Source organism: Nomascus leucogenys, chromosome 3 (assembly GCF_006542625.1).
Source record: "Nomascus leucogenys isolate Asia chromosome 3, Asia_NLE_v1, whole genome shotgun sequence".
NCBI lineage: Eukaryota > Metazoa > Chordata > Mammalia > Primates > Hylobatidae > Nomascus > Nomascus leucogenys.
Genome location: NC_044383.1, coordinates 34,415,952 through 34,433,878, shown reverse-complemented (window position 1 = coordinate 34,433,878; position 17,927 = coordinate 34,415,952). Strand labels below are relative to the sequence as shown.

General features: G+C 40.9%; 1 protein-coding gene across 4 annotated transcripts in view; it reads right to left on the bottom strand.

Annotated features, from left to right (window-relative positions):
• HPSE2 (heparanase 2 (inactive)) overlaps positions 1-17,209 on the bottom strand; it is a 778,921-nt gene extending 761,712 nt beyond the window's left edge. For all 4 annotated transcript variants that reach the window (XM_003255321.2, XM_003255319.2, XM_003255320.2 and 1 more), the window contains exons 1-2: positions 16,847-17,209; positions 13,649-13,806 (exon numbers count right to left, since the gene is read on the bottom strand). In XM_003255321.2, coding sequence (XP_003255369.1) covers positions 13,649-13,806; positions 16,847-17,136 — 448 coding nt within the window. In that variant the 5' untranslated portion in view covers positions 17,137-17,209. The remainder of the gene's footprint in view (positions 1-13,648; positions 13,807-16,846) is intronic.
• Positions 17,210-17,927: the final 718 nt, after the last annotated feature.

Genomic DNA, 17,927 nt, shown 5'->3' with positions numbered 1-17,927 from the left:
AATTATAAGGAAATAAACACCCAGATGAGAATAACATACCTATCAGGCCACTGAGAGATAACCAAAGATTTACCTCAATGGTGATTACATTCATTTTTTAAAGTGTGCATGGCTTAGTGACTAAGTCACCAGAAAGCTCCAGTTCTATTTCCACTCCTCTGCTTTTTCACTATGGGCCTCCTCTGCAGTAAAGGAAGCAGACTCATCCTTCCTCTCACTGGGTACACTGTGATAGCTAATGAATGTCTGCATTTCAAAGGTTTTTAGAATCTTTTTGGAAGTTTCAGAAGTGACTTTGGCATCCCATAGAGTGCTCTCAAATAGTGCTCCTATTCTCTGGACTGGTTTCTAACCACACCTTGGTTTGGGGCCGACTGTAAAGGCGGTCTGGGATTCAAGTCCTAAGTCTCCAAGAATGTCATCCTACAGCCTCTTCAGGAGTCTGTCAAAGAATGACAGTTCAAAAACATGGAAGAATCCAGGAGTAAACTCACCCTTGCACACCTACAAGCACACATGGCCTCTCACAGAAACCACAGACCCACTCTAGTCTCCCAGAGAACCTGTTTCAGATTGGCCCAACCACCCCCAAAACACAAGTACCTACACCAGTTCACTTCAGTGGAGTGGAGGGATTATTTTAGCTGTTATACTTCATTTAAGAATGTCATGCTTAAAGGTATAAGTACTGAGTTCTAATCCCAGCTCTTCTATGTAAAAGCCCTGTTATTTTGAGCAACTTCCTTGAGTCTGTTTTCTCAGTTATAAAATGGAGATGCCAACTTAAAATAAGATTACTACACTGTGAAAATCAGAGGAGTTTTTACAATCTTTAAATATTACAAATGTAAAGTGTAATTATTTTTCTCCTGCAGACAACTGGCTAGGGAGCTATTCAAAAATGGTGACCTTCTGCCTTCTTTAGTCTGTTTCTAACTAAACATTATCCCAGGTATTTAAAAATCTTTATTTGTGGCTGATTAGTATTCAAATTCACAGAGCAGCATTAATGAGATGAGTGATATTCAAAGAGAATCAAAAATTCCTTAGCCAGGATTTCTTACAAATGACATAGTGATATACTATTTGAGCCAAAAATCAAAATAATGTTAGTGTCACTTTCTATCTGCATCCAAAACTTTACAAAGCACTTGTTTTATTAAAGGATATCATATTTTGATGCATAAGGTTAGTTTTGCTATGGCCATTTTTGTGACACTTACCCAAAGAATGTACTATAGTTAAAAGGATTAAGATGGATAATGGTGTTTAAAGAGATGTCACAGGGAAAGAATTAATTTAGATCAGAGAAATATGATACTATAGCAAATAACAAACAGATAACATCTTGTTTAAAAAAAAAGTACCAATGAAAGAGAATAAACAGGTCCTCTGCATATATTCTTTACCCACTGAAAAACACACCATAATTACCAACTATAAGGTTATCTAGACAAGCAAGTTTTATAACAATGTGATTCTATCTATATACTTTAAAATGTATATACTTCTGTATGCATGGCAAATGATCTGAAAAGATACAGGTCAGACTGTTGAAAGTGGTTATACCTATGGAATAGAATTAGGGATGGAGGCCGGGTGTGGTGGTTCACGCCTGTAATCCCAGCACTTTGGGAAGCCAAGGTGGGCGGATCATGAGCTCAAGACATGGAGACCATCCTGGCCAACACAGTGAAACCCTGTCTCTACTAAAAATACAAAAATTAGCTGGGTGTGGTGGCGCATGCCTGTAGTCCCACTTACTCCGGAGGCTGAGGCAGGAGAATCTCTTGAACCTGGGAGGCGGAGGTTGCAGTGAGCTGAGACTGCACCACTGCACTCCAGCTCCAACCTGGCAACAGAGTGAGACTCTGTCTCAAAAAAAAAGTGGGGATGGAACATGAAGGCGTTCACTTTTTTTTTTTTTTAATGGCATTTCACTCTTGTTGCCCAGGCTGGAGTGCAAGAGCTCACTACAACCTCCACCTCCGAGGTCCAAGCGATTCTCTTGCCTCAGCCTCCCAAGTAGCTGGGATTGCAGGTGACTGCCGTCACGCCCAGCTAATTTTTGTATTTTTAGTAGAGACGGGGTTTCACCATGCTGGCCTGGTTGGTCTCAAATTCCTGACCTCAGGTGATCCATCCGCCTCAGCCTCCCAAAGTGCTGGAATTACAGGCATGAGCCACCGCGCTTGGCCGGCTTTCAGTTTTTATTTGATGTACATATTATTTAATGAGAGTATTCATATGCATGCATTACACTGATAATAAAATGAATAAAAAGCATAAATCTGTAAAAGTATGAAGAAGTTAAGCAACAACTAGAAGTGGAAGAGAGGTTATTAGCATATTAACTACCAAATAAGTGAGAAATAACCAGTCAATAAGTACTTACTGAAGAGCAACTACATAAAAGGCACTTTACTAGATTGTAGAAACTACAGAAATGTTACAATCACTACTCTCACAGTGCCCTATAATCTAGGAGTAGAGCCAAGTTTACATGAACATTCACAAAAAAATACCTGAGAACATAAAGCAGAATATGAAAATAGCCACAAGAGTGACTTTTAGACAATAAGTATTTTAGAAACTCAGGCTCAATAAGTGTTTCATAAATGAATTAATTAAACACTTTGAGCTAAGATAGTAAAGAATCATAGAAAAGGAGGAAAAACTTGAGCAGGGCTTTGAAAAGTAGGCAGAATTCAGAAATGGGTAGAATGTGGCAGAGGGATGATAGGGTGGAATATCCAGAGGGTTAGAAATAAAAAGAATGTCAGAGAGGGTACAAGCAGAGTAACAAGCTATACCATCTGCTTGTGAATAAACTTAGGTTCCTATAGGGAGGCGGAGAGAAGAAGCTGGCCAAGGAGAGTAGGCTGACCCTAGGGAGCCTTGGAAAGCTCAAAAACTTGAGCTAGCAGACGAGGGATGTCAGTGAAGGTTTCGAGCTAGGCAGTGACAGGAGGAAAGTGGAGATTCAGAAAGGTTAATAAGACAACAAGACGGAGAGAGGCTGAAAACAGGAAACCCAGCTGAGACGTGCTACAGAACAGGTGTGAGGTGATGAGTGCCCAAACCAGATGAAAACAGTCACAAGGGAAACAACAATAATTATCATTTAGCCCTATTTACAAGCAAACTTTAAAATCAGACTCCACCTAATATAAAGGCCTTTCCTCTAGGGGAAAGGCCTTTGAAGCTGACTTGGTAGAGGAATGAGAAACACTGTGCTGCTATGTTATAACAGGGGTAATGAAAATCACCAGCTTTGGACAGAGACTGTCCTGGATTCAACCACAGCTCAGCCATTTACTAGTACAGTTACTTAACCCCTAAGACATTTTGCAGACTATATAACCTCTTTGTTCCTTGATTTCTTCATTTTAAGTGTCTATGGTTGTGTTCCCTACTTGAATTTAACAAAATCTCAGTTCAAACAGAAAGATAAGGGAAAGAGGTATGAAGAAAAGGCTTTCTTGAAATCTCACCTTTATCAATTCCCTTTTCTCTTCACAGGACTTCACTAGGCTTAAAACTTGAAGGAAGAATAAGTCAGAGTATGGTTCAGTGTATAAATAAAAAGTAATTATAAAATTGCCCAGTAATTTTTTCAAATATTCTCAAAATTGTCCAATAATTTTTTCAAATATTCTTATTTCTCTTTTTTCCTGAAATTTCCCTTACATCAATAACACCGTTGATCCATTTCTATTATTCCCTTCAACGCATCTGCTTCCAAAATATACCTCCTTCCTAGAGAAACTGTAAGTCCTTTCCTACATTGGATCAGTTGTTGTTCTACTCCTTCAACATGTCCTAAAATGTGACAATCATTTCTTTCAATTGTTCATGTGTCTTCCTACAGTTATCGTTCTCTGTTTTACCTAACAACTATTTTGTGTCATAACCCACAAGACCTTTGAATATGTTCATGGGACTATATTCATGGGAAGGCGTATGGCACACATTTTTTTAATGCTCCACAATGCTTAGTTTAGGGGTTTCGGAGCCAGACAAATGAATGGACAAATAAATAAGACAATGCATGATTCAAAGATTGAGTCCCTCTCTTACCTAAGCACAATACAGGACTGGGATCTAATCCTGGTTCTACCAACTATTTAATACTTCATAGCAGAGGCTCCATTTAAGCTTGAAGGTTTAATGACTGATATCACTGAATCCCCGTAGCACAACTCGTTAGCTGGGTAGTCTTGGGCAAATTACTTAACCTGTCTGTGCCTTGGTTTCCCCATCTGTTAAATGGGGTAAACAGCACTTTCCTCATAGGGTTGATGGAAGGATTAATACATTAATGCATGTACACTGCTTAAAACAGTACCTGGCACATAATAAGCATTCAATAACTTTAAGTATTATTATTATGATTGTGTTATTACTATTATTGGGCTGCAGAGAAACATTCATTCTTCCATAGTATTTAAGAGATAATGTCCCAAATCTGGGCAGTTTACCTTTTCCCAGCTTTCTAACTTCACTTTCCAAACCAAGTGAAAATAAGGTACTGGTTTAACCCCTAATTCCTTCAACACAAACATAGATACATGCATGCACCCATCTTTTCTAAATATACAGCATATACATTTCACTCTTCATTATTTGCTACACAAAAACCAAAACACATATATTTAGGTTTGTAAATAACATAAATACTTTGTTTGACTTAATGTGTCTGTTCCATGCAGTGTGATGACGGTTACGTCTATATTGGTTTTTTTGTGTGTAACAATAGCAGTGTATTTTTATTGTAAATTCCTAAGGACAAAAATGACCTGCTTAAGTCAGTCTGGGTACTTGGACTAAATTGGAGTGCATATTCAGAAAAGAATTTTAGAAAAATTCAGAGAAAGAGGGAAATTAATGGGTACTGACTTAGAAGGTTTAATGAAAGATGGAATTTGAGTACAGCTTTCAAGAACAGGTAAAATTTTCAATTTCAGGGGAGAGGGAGACTTGTGTTCAACATGGAAAGTATAATATATGTAAGTGGAGAAGTAGAGGAACTAAGCAAAGATTGGTCTAACTAAAGAGAGGACACTGGAGACCACTACAAAATTTATGTTTAATATATAAGATCACAGCAATCTTGAGCGTACAGTTCATGTTTATTCCTCTTGGTTGCCCCAATATCTAGCACTAAGTCTGGCTTATATATAACTGATAATCAAAAAACATTTATTGAATTGAGCAAAATTACACTGTCTTTTACCATATCAAAGTGAAGAAAACTGAATGGAACTGAACTCAACTCAATTAGATCATGAAAGCCAATGGATAAAATAACTCAACAAACTTGTACAAGGTATGTAAACCTTGAACAGCACTAACCACTAGTCAAGAAATATGTCTTCACTTTGCCTAAATTACCACCGATAGAGAAGTTCAGGGAATGAAACACAAAATTCTCTCATTCTCATATTCATTCTCACTCTCTTTCTCTCTCTCTCTCACACACACACACACACACACACACACACAGCTCAGAGTTTCAATCTACTGTCTTATAGACTGAGATAGCTGAAAGCATGATTAAGGAACTAAGAAGTACCCAAATTAAGATTCTTAACATCTAATCCATTTTGGCGAAGGATTCTCAGATGAGACTTCTGACTACAGGAGTCCAGATCACATGACCAGCGGACTAAGCAAAACCAGAAAACTTTTTGAAAGAAACTGCTTTTCTTCCATGAGGTCCCCATCCCATCAGTAGGGATTGGGAGACCAGGAGAGATAATTTAAATGAATTTGGCAGATGAAATAACAATTTGGTATTGGCAACAGTAGTACAGTTGCATTGTACAAAAAAAAATTGATGAACTACCTTTTTCCCCAACGCCCAGGTGGTAAATTATAGAAATGTCGTCAGCATTAAAAGGTTTATTTACTGGCTTTTCTGATTCGCTGAAATTAATTAAGCCACCTCCACAAGTAATGGACTAGTATTTCTTGGTCTCTACCACTTCTAGCAGTATGCACGTGGCCACAATGACTACACTGTGACTAGACATGGTGACTAAATCTTTGTAAGATACAAATTCAAATTTACTGGGATATAGTGAACTACAGCTCACACTCAGGGCCTGGGTACAAAATTTCAAAGGTATTACAGAAATGCATCCATTTGGATTTCAAAAGGCAGAATAAAATAAACAAAACTTCATAAATAAACATACATAAAATTTCAGGTGATTACTGACACTTTTTAATACAATATTAAATTATATCAAATCCTTCTAAAGTTATTGGCAGACAAATTGTGAAATGCCAAGGATGAAGTTAGAATGAAGGCTTTTCTTGGGCCTAAAATTCTCTATGAACTGCTTTTAGCTGCTGCTGCTGAAGTGACAAGAAGTCAGTAGTAAGTAATTTAACAATTACACCTGGGCCCCATTAATCTTCCCAGCTTCAGTGTCAAACAGGGGCCTGAAACTGGATGCCTACTCAATGAGTAAATAAATGATTATAAAATACTAGCCTGCATTTACTCTACAAAAGAAGGAAGAATAACATAAAATAACAAGCAAATTTTAAGACCTTTTACTTTATAAAACTTGCAATGTAAGGATCTAATTAATAATTCAATTTTAGGATCTGTCTTTTAAGCATGCTTTGTAACTCAAACCTTGACAAATGCAGTTATTATAACACAGTTTAGTTAGAGGGAGGGAATGTATCTGTCTAGTGATTTGGAAAGGGAAGATGGGAGAGAGCAAGTGTCATGGAAGGCCCCTGTTGAAATGTGTCGTTCCCTTCTCCAATGAAGTAAAATAAGTTATAATGGCCTCTTTTATCCTCTAGGGCCAGTTCCACTTTACTATGCCTAAATTTCAAGATTCCCATAATCTGATCTGGATTTACCCAACCAATATTTTCTCTCACACATGTACTTTCTTTTTCTTCTTCTTCTTCAATTACATATTTTGAAGTTAAGAAAAATAGATTAGAATGTATTAAAACCCAATTTAAACATAATTCTAGCAATATGAACTTTGCTTGGGATAATTTCTAATGTACTTTATTTTTATAGATTTTTCTTTAATTATAAACATTTCTATTTAACAAAAATGTGTAAATAGGCTTCTATAAAAGAGATTTTGACATGGTTCTACCACATGAACTAAGATAATTCTAACATACTTTCTATGTAGCCAGGGTGGTCTCCTTCCTGCCCAAATATATATGAGGATTTGCCTCATGCTCTTTCCCTTGAGTTGCATATTCTCTCTTCTTGTCTCTCTCTCTCTAAGGTCTACCTACCTATCTAACTCCCACCTAAGTCTCACCAGCATTCAACTCTACTTTTCTTGTTATACCCTGGCAAACTATTATATTCCACTTAGCACTTCATTCTAAATTGTCTTTCTGTTATTCTTCAGTTTTGTCAGTGTTAATGTTGTCTCACCAACAACACTATTGGTTCATTGACAGCAGATGCAGTAACTTTTGAAGAATACAAGTCAGGTATCTTGTAAAGTATCCTTCAGTTTGGGTTTGACTAATGTTTTCTCATGTTTACTGAGAGTTACAGATTTGGGGAAAGAATATTACATGGTGAAGTGCCCTTCTCATTATATCATATCAGAGAATAATACATGATATCAATATGACTTATCTGCTGATGTTAACCTTAGTCACTGATAAAATGATATCTGTCAATTTCTTCAGTGAAAAGTTACTATTTTCCCCTTTGGAGACTCTTTTCTTTAAATCCAAGTCATACTCAAAGGAAGAGGAATTAAGCTACACCTCCCAGGGAGAATTTGTGGACATACATTAAAACCACCACAATAATTAGTTAATAAATATTATGAGGGAGATGCTTTAAGGCTATGCAAATATCCTCTTTTAAAGTTCCACCCGCTAAGTCCAACACTTGATTAAGGTAACTCGCCTAAAGCAATTACTACTGCTGTGTTCTAATGGTGATTTGGGATAGCATCTTTTATTTATTTTATATTCTGCCATTCTTTGTCTAGCATGAAACTAAACAGAGTAGATAATCAGTACATACTTATTAAATGTAACAGAATTTCAAAACCATTATGTGAAATACAATGAAATAATAGAAGGTGGATAAGTTCAAGGCAAATATGTATTTTGGCAGTTGTGCTGTTCTTACACCATAAGTCTTGATTGATAGAATGGGATTAAAAAGAAAAAGAATTAACTACTTCATCTGTGGAAAAGCTTCCTACAGAAAAGAGAATAATAATAGTTATACAGTGTCTTAGAGTTTACAAAGTATACACACATTCATCATTTAGAATTTAGAAGCTCTCTGAAGAGAAAAATCTTTAGGAGATAAAGATAAAAGATATTTGAAAGTTGTGAAAAGGCACTGTTACACCAGGAATTGAAAAATCAGGGATAGAAATTACATTAGGCTAACAAAGAAAAGCAAAAGTAAAGGCAAGGTAGAAATAGATACAATTTTTTAAAATGTAGTTCTAGTGCAAGGCTTTAAACTGGGTGATAAAGTTAATTTAACACATAGCATAAAATCAAGACAACTTAGACAACGAAAGATAAAGAGCACATGGTTAAAATCATGAAGCATGCCATTAAAAAATAAGCATCAAGAATGGACTGCATGGGAATATGTGTTGAAAGTGTAAAATGAATAGAATCTTCATGTATACCTTCAGTCATTTCTCCACTGGTCACCTCCATTTTCCCAGGGCCTTTCACAGTGCTTTTAACCTAGCATACACCCAAGAAAATTTGCTGAAGATCTACCATGTCTCATAAAGGCTAGACATTGTGGATATACAATAATTAGATACGGTCTCTTCCTATAAAGAATTTGCATTCTAGATGGAAAGGTAAAATATATATATATATAAGTATATATCTATAAAGTTGAATGTATATATATATAAAGTTGAATGTGTATATATATATGTGTATATATGTGTATATGTGTGTGTGTATATATATATATATATATATATATACATATATATCTAAAATTAAATGGCAAAAGAAGGCAGAAGGAGCCAAAAGAAAAGCATAAAGAGTAAAAGCTACGGCAGTCTAAAGAAAGAAGAGATCACTGTGGAATGACCTGTTCAAGAACAGTTTTGTGCAAATAAGGAACATTTGCAATGGGCCTTCAAAAACTAGGTGGGATGGAGTAAGCTCTGACTTGAGCCAAGAGAAAGACATTCAAGGCATATTCATACACTAACTGAACAAAGGCATGGGGTTGAGATAATAAAGGTGCTTTAAGGAGACAGTGAACAATCAAGTAAGTTGGGCTGTAATAAAAGGTATATGGAAACGCAGGGTAGTAAAAGTAAGCTGAGACTGAAATGTGAAAGGTTTTGAATGTCAGGTTGAGGAGTTTGAACATATTATGTAAGCAATCCAAAAATAACCATAGTTTTTTAGCAAAAGAGCAACATGATGAATATGACATTTTAGAAATATTAAGCTGGCTTTTGATGTACATTAAAAAAATGGTGTACATCTTCATTAAAGATGCAGTTATGGGCCGGGCGTGGTGGCTCACGCTTGTAATCCCAGCACTTTGGGAGGCCGAGGCGGGCGGATCACAAGGTCAGGAGATCGAGACCACGGTGAAACCCCGTCTCTACTAAAAAATACAAAAAATTAGCCGGGCGTGGTGGCGGGCGCCTGTAGTCCCAGCTACTCGGAGAGGCTGAGGCAGGAGAATGGCGTGAACCCGGGAGGCGGAGCTTGCAGTGAGCCGAGATTGCGCCACCGCACTCCAGCCTGGGCAAAAGAGCAAGACTTCGTCTCAAAAAAAAAAAGATGCAGTTATGGTCTTAAAAAAACATGCATAGAAATAAACCACATTGAATACAATACAAAGAGGGGAAGACTGGAAAAAAATAAACTTAAGAACAGAAGAATGACCCAAGATTTCCTTGTTGAGAGCAAGTAAAGCATAACATTACACAGAACAAAAAGGAAGTTAGGCAACGGTAAGATTCCTAGGGTATAAAGAACAACTCTATTTTTACTTCTTCCATCATCACTATTCGTGTATGTAATTCAAGGTGCCTAAGCATAGAGTAGAATAGTTAACTGCATCAAAGGAGTAACCAGTGAAGCTCCCAAAGTGATACATAAACAGTGGTTTTACAAAGTTAGAGAAAATAGTTGCATTAATGTGCTCAGAAAGTATCTGGAAAACAGAAGACACATGAGTTGTTAATTGCATTATTAATTCATGGGAAAACAAGGGGAACAACAAAATCACATCAGGGGCCGGGCACAGTGGCTCATGTCTGTAATCCCAGCACTTTGGGAGGCTGAACTGGGCAGATCACTTGAGGTCAGGAGTTCAAGACCAGCCTGGCCAACGTGGTGAAATCCCATCTCCACTAAAAATACAAAAATTAGCCGGGCATGGTGGCGCACACCTGTAATCCCAGCTACTCAAGAGGCTGAGGCACGAAAATCACTTGAACCTGGGAGGCAGAGATTGCAGTAAATCAAGATAATGCCACTGCCCTCCAGCCTGGGCAACAGAGGAGACTCCATCTCGAAAAAAAAAAAAAAATCTTATCAGGATTAACCAGAAAAGTGGAGGCTTTTTGCTCAACGCTACAACTATCCATTCATTTTAACATTAGTACATAACAAAAGCCACCTTTGGTTCTCAACTCTGTTCCTTAAAAATAATTCTCCTTACATTCTCTCAATCCTCTCAGGTAATTCCATAAATCTACTTTCTGCCTTCTGTAAAAACTTCAGTCTCATGAAATCTTACTCACTCCTTAATCCCACTTTAAAACATTAAATATATATTAGAAATTTGCTGAAGTAAGTAATCAAAGTAAGAATCCTTACCTTTCTTATAGTGTTGTGCAGTCAAAAAAATAACTTACAAACATTACCTCTTAGAACCTTCAGAGAAGCAATGTACAGCAGGTAATTATCATCATCCACATGCTATAAACAGTAAGCTCCGGGCCACACATTCATAAGTGATAGGGCCAGGCCTGCGGTACAAGCTTCCTAAGTCCAAATTCCATTTTCTCTTCACTGTATCATTCAGTTTCATAATGTGCCAGTAGGTATATCTTATTACTCAAAATGTATGTTGTTATTCTGTACTATGTTTAAATAAATACATTTTTTAATAAGATGCCTTTGTGCCCAAGTGCTTACTACAGGGCCATTTCCTAAGAAGGCTTAATTACTTTAAGATGCTCGTGATGATAACAGTTATCACTAGATGAAAAGGGACAACAGAAGCATAATGTTTTCGAAATTGCTGAGACTATACCAAGAACATTTTGCCTTGAATTCTGCAATGCGACATGCAACAACAAAGACAGTATGGGTAATTTAAGGATATGTGAGCTTCAAAGGGCAGAAATAGGACATTCTCATTCTCTTTAACTCTGCTAAAGCCTCAAATACTGATATAGTTCAGAGCATCTTATTACTAGGAAAACATAAATCAAAAGGAGTTCAGCTAGGAGCAATAAAACAGATTAGTGTCTGGAAGGACTGACTTTAAAGAAAGTTTTAAAAGAATTAGATCCAGGTAGTCTAGATAAAAAACAGCTATGAGGAAACTTTTTTTTTAAGCTAACACTCACACCAAAGGCGGAAATTATTTTGAAGATAGATGTCTAAAAAATGCAAACAGGAATAATTGTAAATACTTATAAAGGGAAAATTCAGGATAAATTTCCCAGCAAAAGCTTATGGGACAGAAGAACTCTCTCCCCTATGAGTGGTGAAAAACTACATTCCTAGAGATATTTAATGCCAGGTTGGACAAAACAAGAAAAGGATTCCATATGGAATGATCCTATACTGGTCCCTGACGTGATAGAGGACTGAAGGTGACCTCTTAGATCTTTTCCATTTATGGTTTTATTTTAATTCTATATAGTTTTACAGGGCACTGCCTTCGGCCAATTTCTTTTCTCCCCATGATGCCCACTTTCTCCTTTCACAAAGGAAACAAATTGTAGCCTTCATTTTAAGCAGATCTCATTGTTCTCAATGTAACATAATCCTAGGTATAAGGTTGGGAGAAACAGATCAATTTCTAAACTTATAATGGTCCTTTCCTCCCTCCCTCACCCCCAGCAATTCCTGGGGCTCTTACAAGTTTTCCCACAAACTAAAGAGGAAGTAGTTCAAATGGATTGGAAGAAGAGCTATCTCATCAGAAAAACCATTAATATTCTCCCTTCTTATGTCTGATCACAGAGCTGACAGTGACCCGGGGAGCTATAAGGTTCTGGGTCAAATTACCATAGGAGGTGCCGTTAAAGACTATCTTTTACCTTTCAGCATTTATGCTGAGTGACAGCAAAAGTCTACTTGCAATCCATAGTTTTATAGCAATGACTTTTATCTTTGAAAAGATATAGCCTTAAACACCTACATGCTTTGGCAAATGTTATAAAAGAGTAAGTCCTAGTCATGCTCCAAACTCAAGAAGCCTTAGCCTTGCCCTCTTTCTCTATTCTGGCACTTAAAAAAAAAATGTTCCTCTGCCACCCTTGAAATACATTCCAATACCTCTCCAGAAGTACTTTTCAATGAAGGCCCAAGAAAATACAAGGGCATTTGCTCCTTTAGCTGATTTGTAAGGACAAGATATAACAAAATTCGGAAGGCTCTGAAAACCTGTCCCTGAGCCCTTTATATATAAAGCTGTAGTTTACTTATGAGAAGGAACAGCAACGGGGATGATAGCCCTCCACGAATGGACACTAATGCCTCTTCTATCCAATCTTAACAGTGTCAATAGCTCAAGAAACGCCAATACCCTCATCGTGCCTCTTTGAAAGTACGTCCCTCCACTTAAACAGGAAGTTCATAGAAGTTAACGCCTAACCTTCTAAACAAAAATTTTTCAATAGCATTTTCATCTTTTTCCCTAGTAAAAATGAGACTGTTCAAACCAAAGAAGATTGGCCTCTCAGATTGAAATAGGATTTCAAGTTTTCAAAGCCCTTCCAACACTTATCTAATCCGGTCAGCATTTGTAATCCCATTTTAAAACAGAAAAAAAAATGCAACTCTGAGATTAGGCAATCTGAAGAAAAACTAACTGGAGATTTCCAAACCTTCCTCAACAAGGGACCAATTTAAAAGGGATTATTCCAAAAAACTTTAGAGTAGGTTTCAAAAACGGCTGAATTCCTTCTGTACCCTAATCAAAGGAAGGCAAGAAATAAGAAAAACATAAAGGCACTTTGCCTAGAATTCTAGCAATGAAATATGATTCTGACCTTTAATAATCTATGAACCTGGCTGAATTTTCTCAAAAAGCCTGCTGCATCTACACCCCGCAGGAACAGCCTGCTAAGCAGTTTGAGCTACCAGCTCTCAGCCTCCAAGACAGCCGCCCAGCAAAAGGCCGGCAGCTGGGTGAGGACAACCTGGAGAACCCCCTTTGCGCAATGAGGTCAGGGGTTCCACACTGCAGTGTCTCCTCGTCTGAAGCTTCCAACTTTTCATTTTCAGGCGAGCTGCAACCAGGCTTTCCAAATCTGCCCCAACGCGCGCGCGCGCGCATACACACACACACAGGAACACACAGACACACGAACACACAGATACACAAACACAGCGGGTGCTTGCTTCCGCTCCCCAAATAAAGAATGGTAATCAAGTTTCTCACCATCCTCATAATTTTTGAGATAGTAATCCGGGCCCGGGCCCCCGCGGCTTTTCGCCGGGTTCCTCAGGTTCTGGAACTGCAGGAAGTCGGTCCTTTTGCCCCCGAAGCGCAGAAAGGCGGGCGAAAGTCCCCGGGCCAGGGTCACCAAGCGCTTGGAGCTGCAGAGGAAGAGAATAAGAGAGTAAAGTTTCCCGGGACAGGACGAGAGCGCGTGGGGCACGGAGAAGGGCCCTCTTCCTACTCCCTGAGGGCGACCTGGCCTGGGCTAGAGGCTCTGTGACTGCCCCAGCCGGCAGTTCACGCTGGCCCTTGGCCGCTCCCGCAGCGTCTAGCTAGTGCCCCGCGCCCCAGCCCGCCCTCACCGCCCGGCTCCGGGGGGCTGTGCCTCCCGCTTCCAGGCGCCCGCAGAGGCTCCCTCCCGCAGACACGTAGATCCTGATCTCCTAAAGGCTACAGATTGTGTTTGTTCATAGAGTGTTTGTATGGGGTGGGTGTACGTGCTACCAGCACGGCGCTAAAGCGTAGTTGCCCGGCTTCTGCCACTGCCAGGAAAGCGCTCCGGGCGGAGACGCGCTAGGCGCGCCTACCTCTGGCTTCCGACCGTTGCCAAAAACTTGTATGCTGAAAGCCGGCATTGCCTCCTCAGCCCCAGGGGCCCCACAAACCTCCGTACGGGAGGTGAAACCTGCCTTGTTTCTCTCAGACCAGGCCCGGCGCCTGAGCTTAAGTGGATTCCTACTTTCTTTCTTTTAATGTCCGAGTTGATTTTCCCTTTTCACTGTATTGTAAAAACCGCATTGTTTCCCAAATCCCCGGACGGAGAGATCCCCAGGGTAAACCCTTGCCTTTCCAAGAACACTTCTCCACTCCCGCACCACCACCACCACCACCACCACCACCACACACACACACACACACACACACACACAGTAAAGGCAAAGTCTCTTTGGCCCCTGAAATAATTCCGCCTGATCTCAGGAAAGGTAACATCCTCCTCCCCACCCCACCCCTGAGTTAGTCTCCATCTTTCTTCTTTCCCACTTGGGGCCGTTTGGAACCGCTAGGGAAAATGAAGCTTGCCGAAATGTGGAACCTGCGCGTTATGGGATATTAAATGAGCATGAAAACAATAGCATTTGCATCTATTTAAGGTCAGGATTTCCATCAAATAGGTTTTTTAAAAGCCAAAGGCTGCTGCTTTGGGAAGGAGTAGAAAAGGAGCAATGCAGATACTGATAATGCTGAGGGGATCAGCTGTTGAGTTCCGGGTCTGTAAATTATTTTTTAACGCTTTACTGTTTCAGATTCTGAAAACCCAAATCCAAACGGTGACGTTAAAGAGCATCATAAAGGAGGTGGATACGAGGAAGAAAAAACAGACTCTGCTTTTGGAGAGTTTTTTGAGAACAGACACCCCAGGGTCTTGTAACCAGAATGGTCGTTTGGCTGAAGTCTCCGGGACCGCGCTCCAGGACAGGCACAGTCAGGGCGTCGCGTGGGCCTACTGTGGCAAAGGAGACGTCCGCGCGAATCCGGTCCTGGGGAAAGGGCAATTCCAACAACCTTTCATCCAGAAGCCTGCACAGCCAATGCGAATGCACTCCACCAGGACTTCTTTCCCCGAAAATCTGCCTTTCAGACTCTTTTCTGAGGTAGAAAAGCATTAGGCGAACAGGCTGATTTTTAAAAAGAAGAAAGCAAGCTGGGCGGGGGTAAGGGGTCTGTGCAGCTGAAGGAGTTCAATGAAAGTGGGACAAGCATTGCGGAAAACTCCGTTGCACCCTACATTCGGACGAGCTCGGAGACGCGCTCTACTGCACCAAAGAGCTTTCGAAGAGGAAGCTGGGCCGCGCGGAGCTGGCTGTTCCGCCCTCGCAGCAACCGCACCAACAGGAACCGAAACGGCCTCGGCAAGGGCAGCTACAGCCTCTCAGTCCTCCCGCTACCTTTCCTCCACGTGGAAGGAGCGCTCCACGTGGCGCCTCCCGCTACCTGCTGCGTCCGCAGACCCGACCCGGGCCAGGGGGACAACCCCAAGAGCTGAGAGGCGCGTGCACCTCAAGAAGCAAAACTCGAATTTCGCAAGGAGTGAAAAATACGAAGGACTCACAACGGACCTGGCCTTGGGGCAAAGTGGGACTGAGAGCGCTGAGGGCTCTTCGAGGGGAACCCACAGCTGAGGCTCCAACTTGAAGGGAATTTTTAAAAACTCAACATTTGGATTCGACATTGCAGAGGATTTATTTCTTATTTTACACTGCAACTCTGTCCCTGATGGGAAGGCATCGCAGTTGCCTAACTGCCAAACTGCAACAACCCGGGAAGAGTGTGAGCCCAATTAGATTACAAGCCCTAGAGCAAAGGGAATCACAAACCTCCGGGTTTGCTAATCTGCTGGTGCGGGGTTCAGATCTCCGAAGCCTCCCTGGAGTATTTCTGGGACTCTTACCGCTTCCTTTATAACGCTGTGAGGATTTTTTTTTTCTTTAAAGAAAAGCTAAACTGTGCAGTTACCGCAGGAGATTTAAGGAGGAGGAACTGGGGGGGAGGGGGGCATTCCGTCTATAAAAAGCGCCTTACAAAGTCCTAAAGTCTGGAAATGACAGCGGAGGATATAAAATAAAAAATTTTAACTCTGATCCAACTTGCCCACCACTCAAACCTCTGCTTAAATTCGTTTTCTGTCTGAGAGTGGGAGAGAACTGACGAAACGATCTTTCCGTGGAAAATTCCACTTTCGTGCAATCCCGCTTGAACACTCACAGACACACACACTCTCCTCTCTGTCTCACATACACACACACCCCCACACACATACCCATTCCTTTCAGCTCTTTGTTGTTTGAGACCTTTTCTTCGCTTTTGTAACTGTTCTGAACCTCTTGTTTCTTTTTCAGAAGGAGACGGGAAGGCTAATTGTGGATATATGTAAGCACAACATTTTTTCAGTCATAACTGATAAGTTTCTGAAATGCCTTCTGCATTGCAAACATGTGCATCTTAATAGAAAACATTGCTTTCTCAATCACTACTTACAGCCTCACAGCACACAATCCAGGAGGAGGAAAACCTCCTTTCTTCTCTTTGAGAGATCTGCTTGGCTTATTTTCTTCTTTCCCCTTTGGAATGGGGGATAGGAAGGGGTTGAGGGGGTGTTACTAAAAAATTTTAAATGATCCATCGAAGCCCCTGCCTTACCTTAGGAAATCGAGCCAGCCATCATGAATGATGGACGGATCCAGCTGCAGAGAGAGGAAGTTCTCATTGACTGTCCTGACTGGGTTCTTGGTGCTCACATCAAGTAGAATCAGGGTCTTTTCCTTCAAACCTGCAGCTCTGTCTACAGGCAAGGGTCTCCTGTCTCCAGCTTGGGAGGAAAGGGAGAGATGGAGCAACAGAGCCAAGTAGAGAGCCCCCGGGGCTAGGCACGCGGGGGGGCGGGAGTTGCTGGAGGGCATGGCTTCAGGGAAGGCACAAAGCACCCTCATTCAATCCCTCTGATTTAAACCTCTCTTCCTACTGGGTCTCGCTAGTGACTAATTGTCCTTATCTAAAGTGTGTGTCTGTCCGCCTTTTTACCCCTTTTTTTCCCTTCCTCCCACTACCCCCCCAACACACACACACACTCTCTCTCTCGCTCGCTCGTTTTTTTTTTTATTTTTTTAATTTTTTTTTTTTCAGTGTTTTGGTGCTGGTGGAGCGAACTCACGCCCCTAGCCAGCCTTCCCAGTGACTCTTGCCAAGAGAACTCGTACACCGGCACCGCCCCTTTAAGAGATTTCTACTGCAGACATTTTTTAACTTTTTAAAGGTAAGGGGAGGGGGGCAGGCGGGAAGGAGGAGAAAAGTGTGGCGTTGGACCCTCCTAATTTAACCCTCTAGGGTCAGGAAGCAGAGGGAGGAATCCAAACGATGCCGTTGTACCGTCTCGGGTACAGAGCAAAGCGTCTCGTTTTTACGTCCTTCCCTGCGAGGCTCTGGAGGGCGGTTCAAGCTCCGACTCCGACCCGAAAGCCCCGGCGCCAACCCCGGACACGCTGGGGTAGTGTTGCCACCGATAGCACGCTTGTTTGTCCTGCCAGCGTCAGGCACTTCGTCCTCTCAGGGCCCTTTTCTGGTTGAAGCAGCAATAGCAAGGGCGGTTAAGTTGCAGAGGGGTCTTGAGGCGGTGATTCCCGTCAAAGCATAGAGCCCTGAAGGAGATTCCCCGAACAGGAGCCCTGATCTCTGTGACGCGTTGGGTAGCCACACCGAAGCATCCTCTGACCTCGATAGGGCA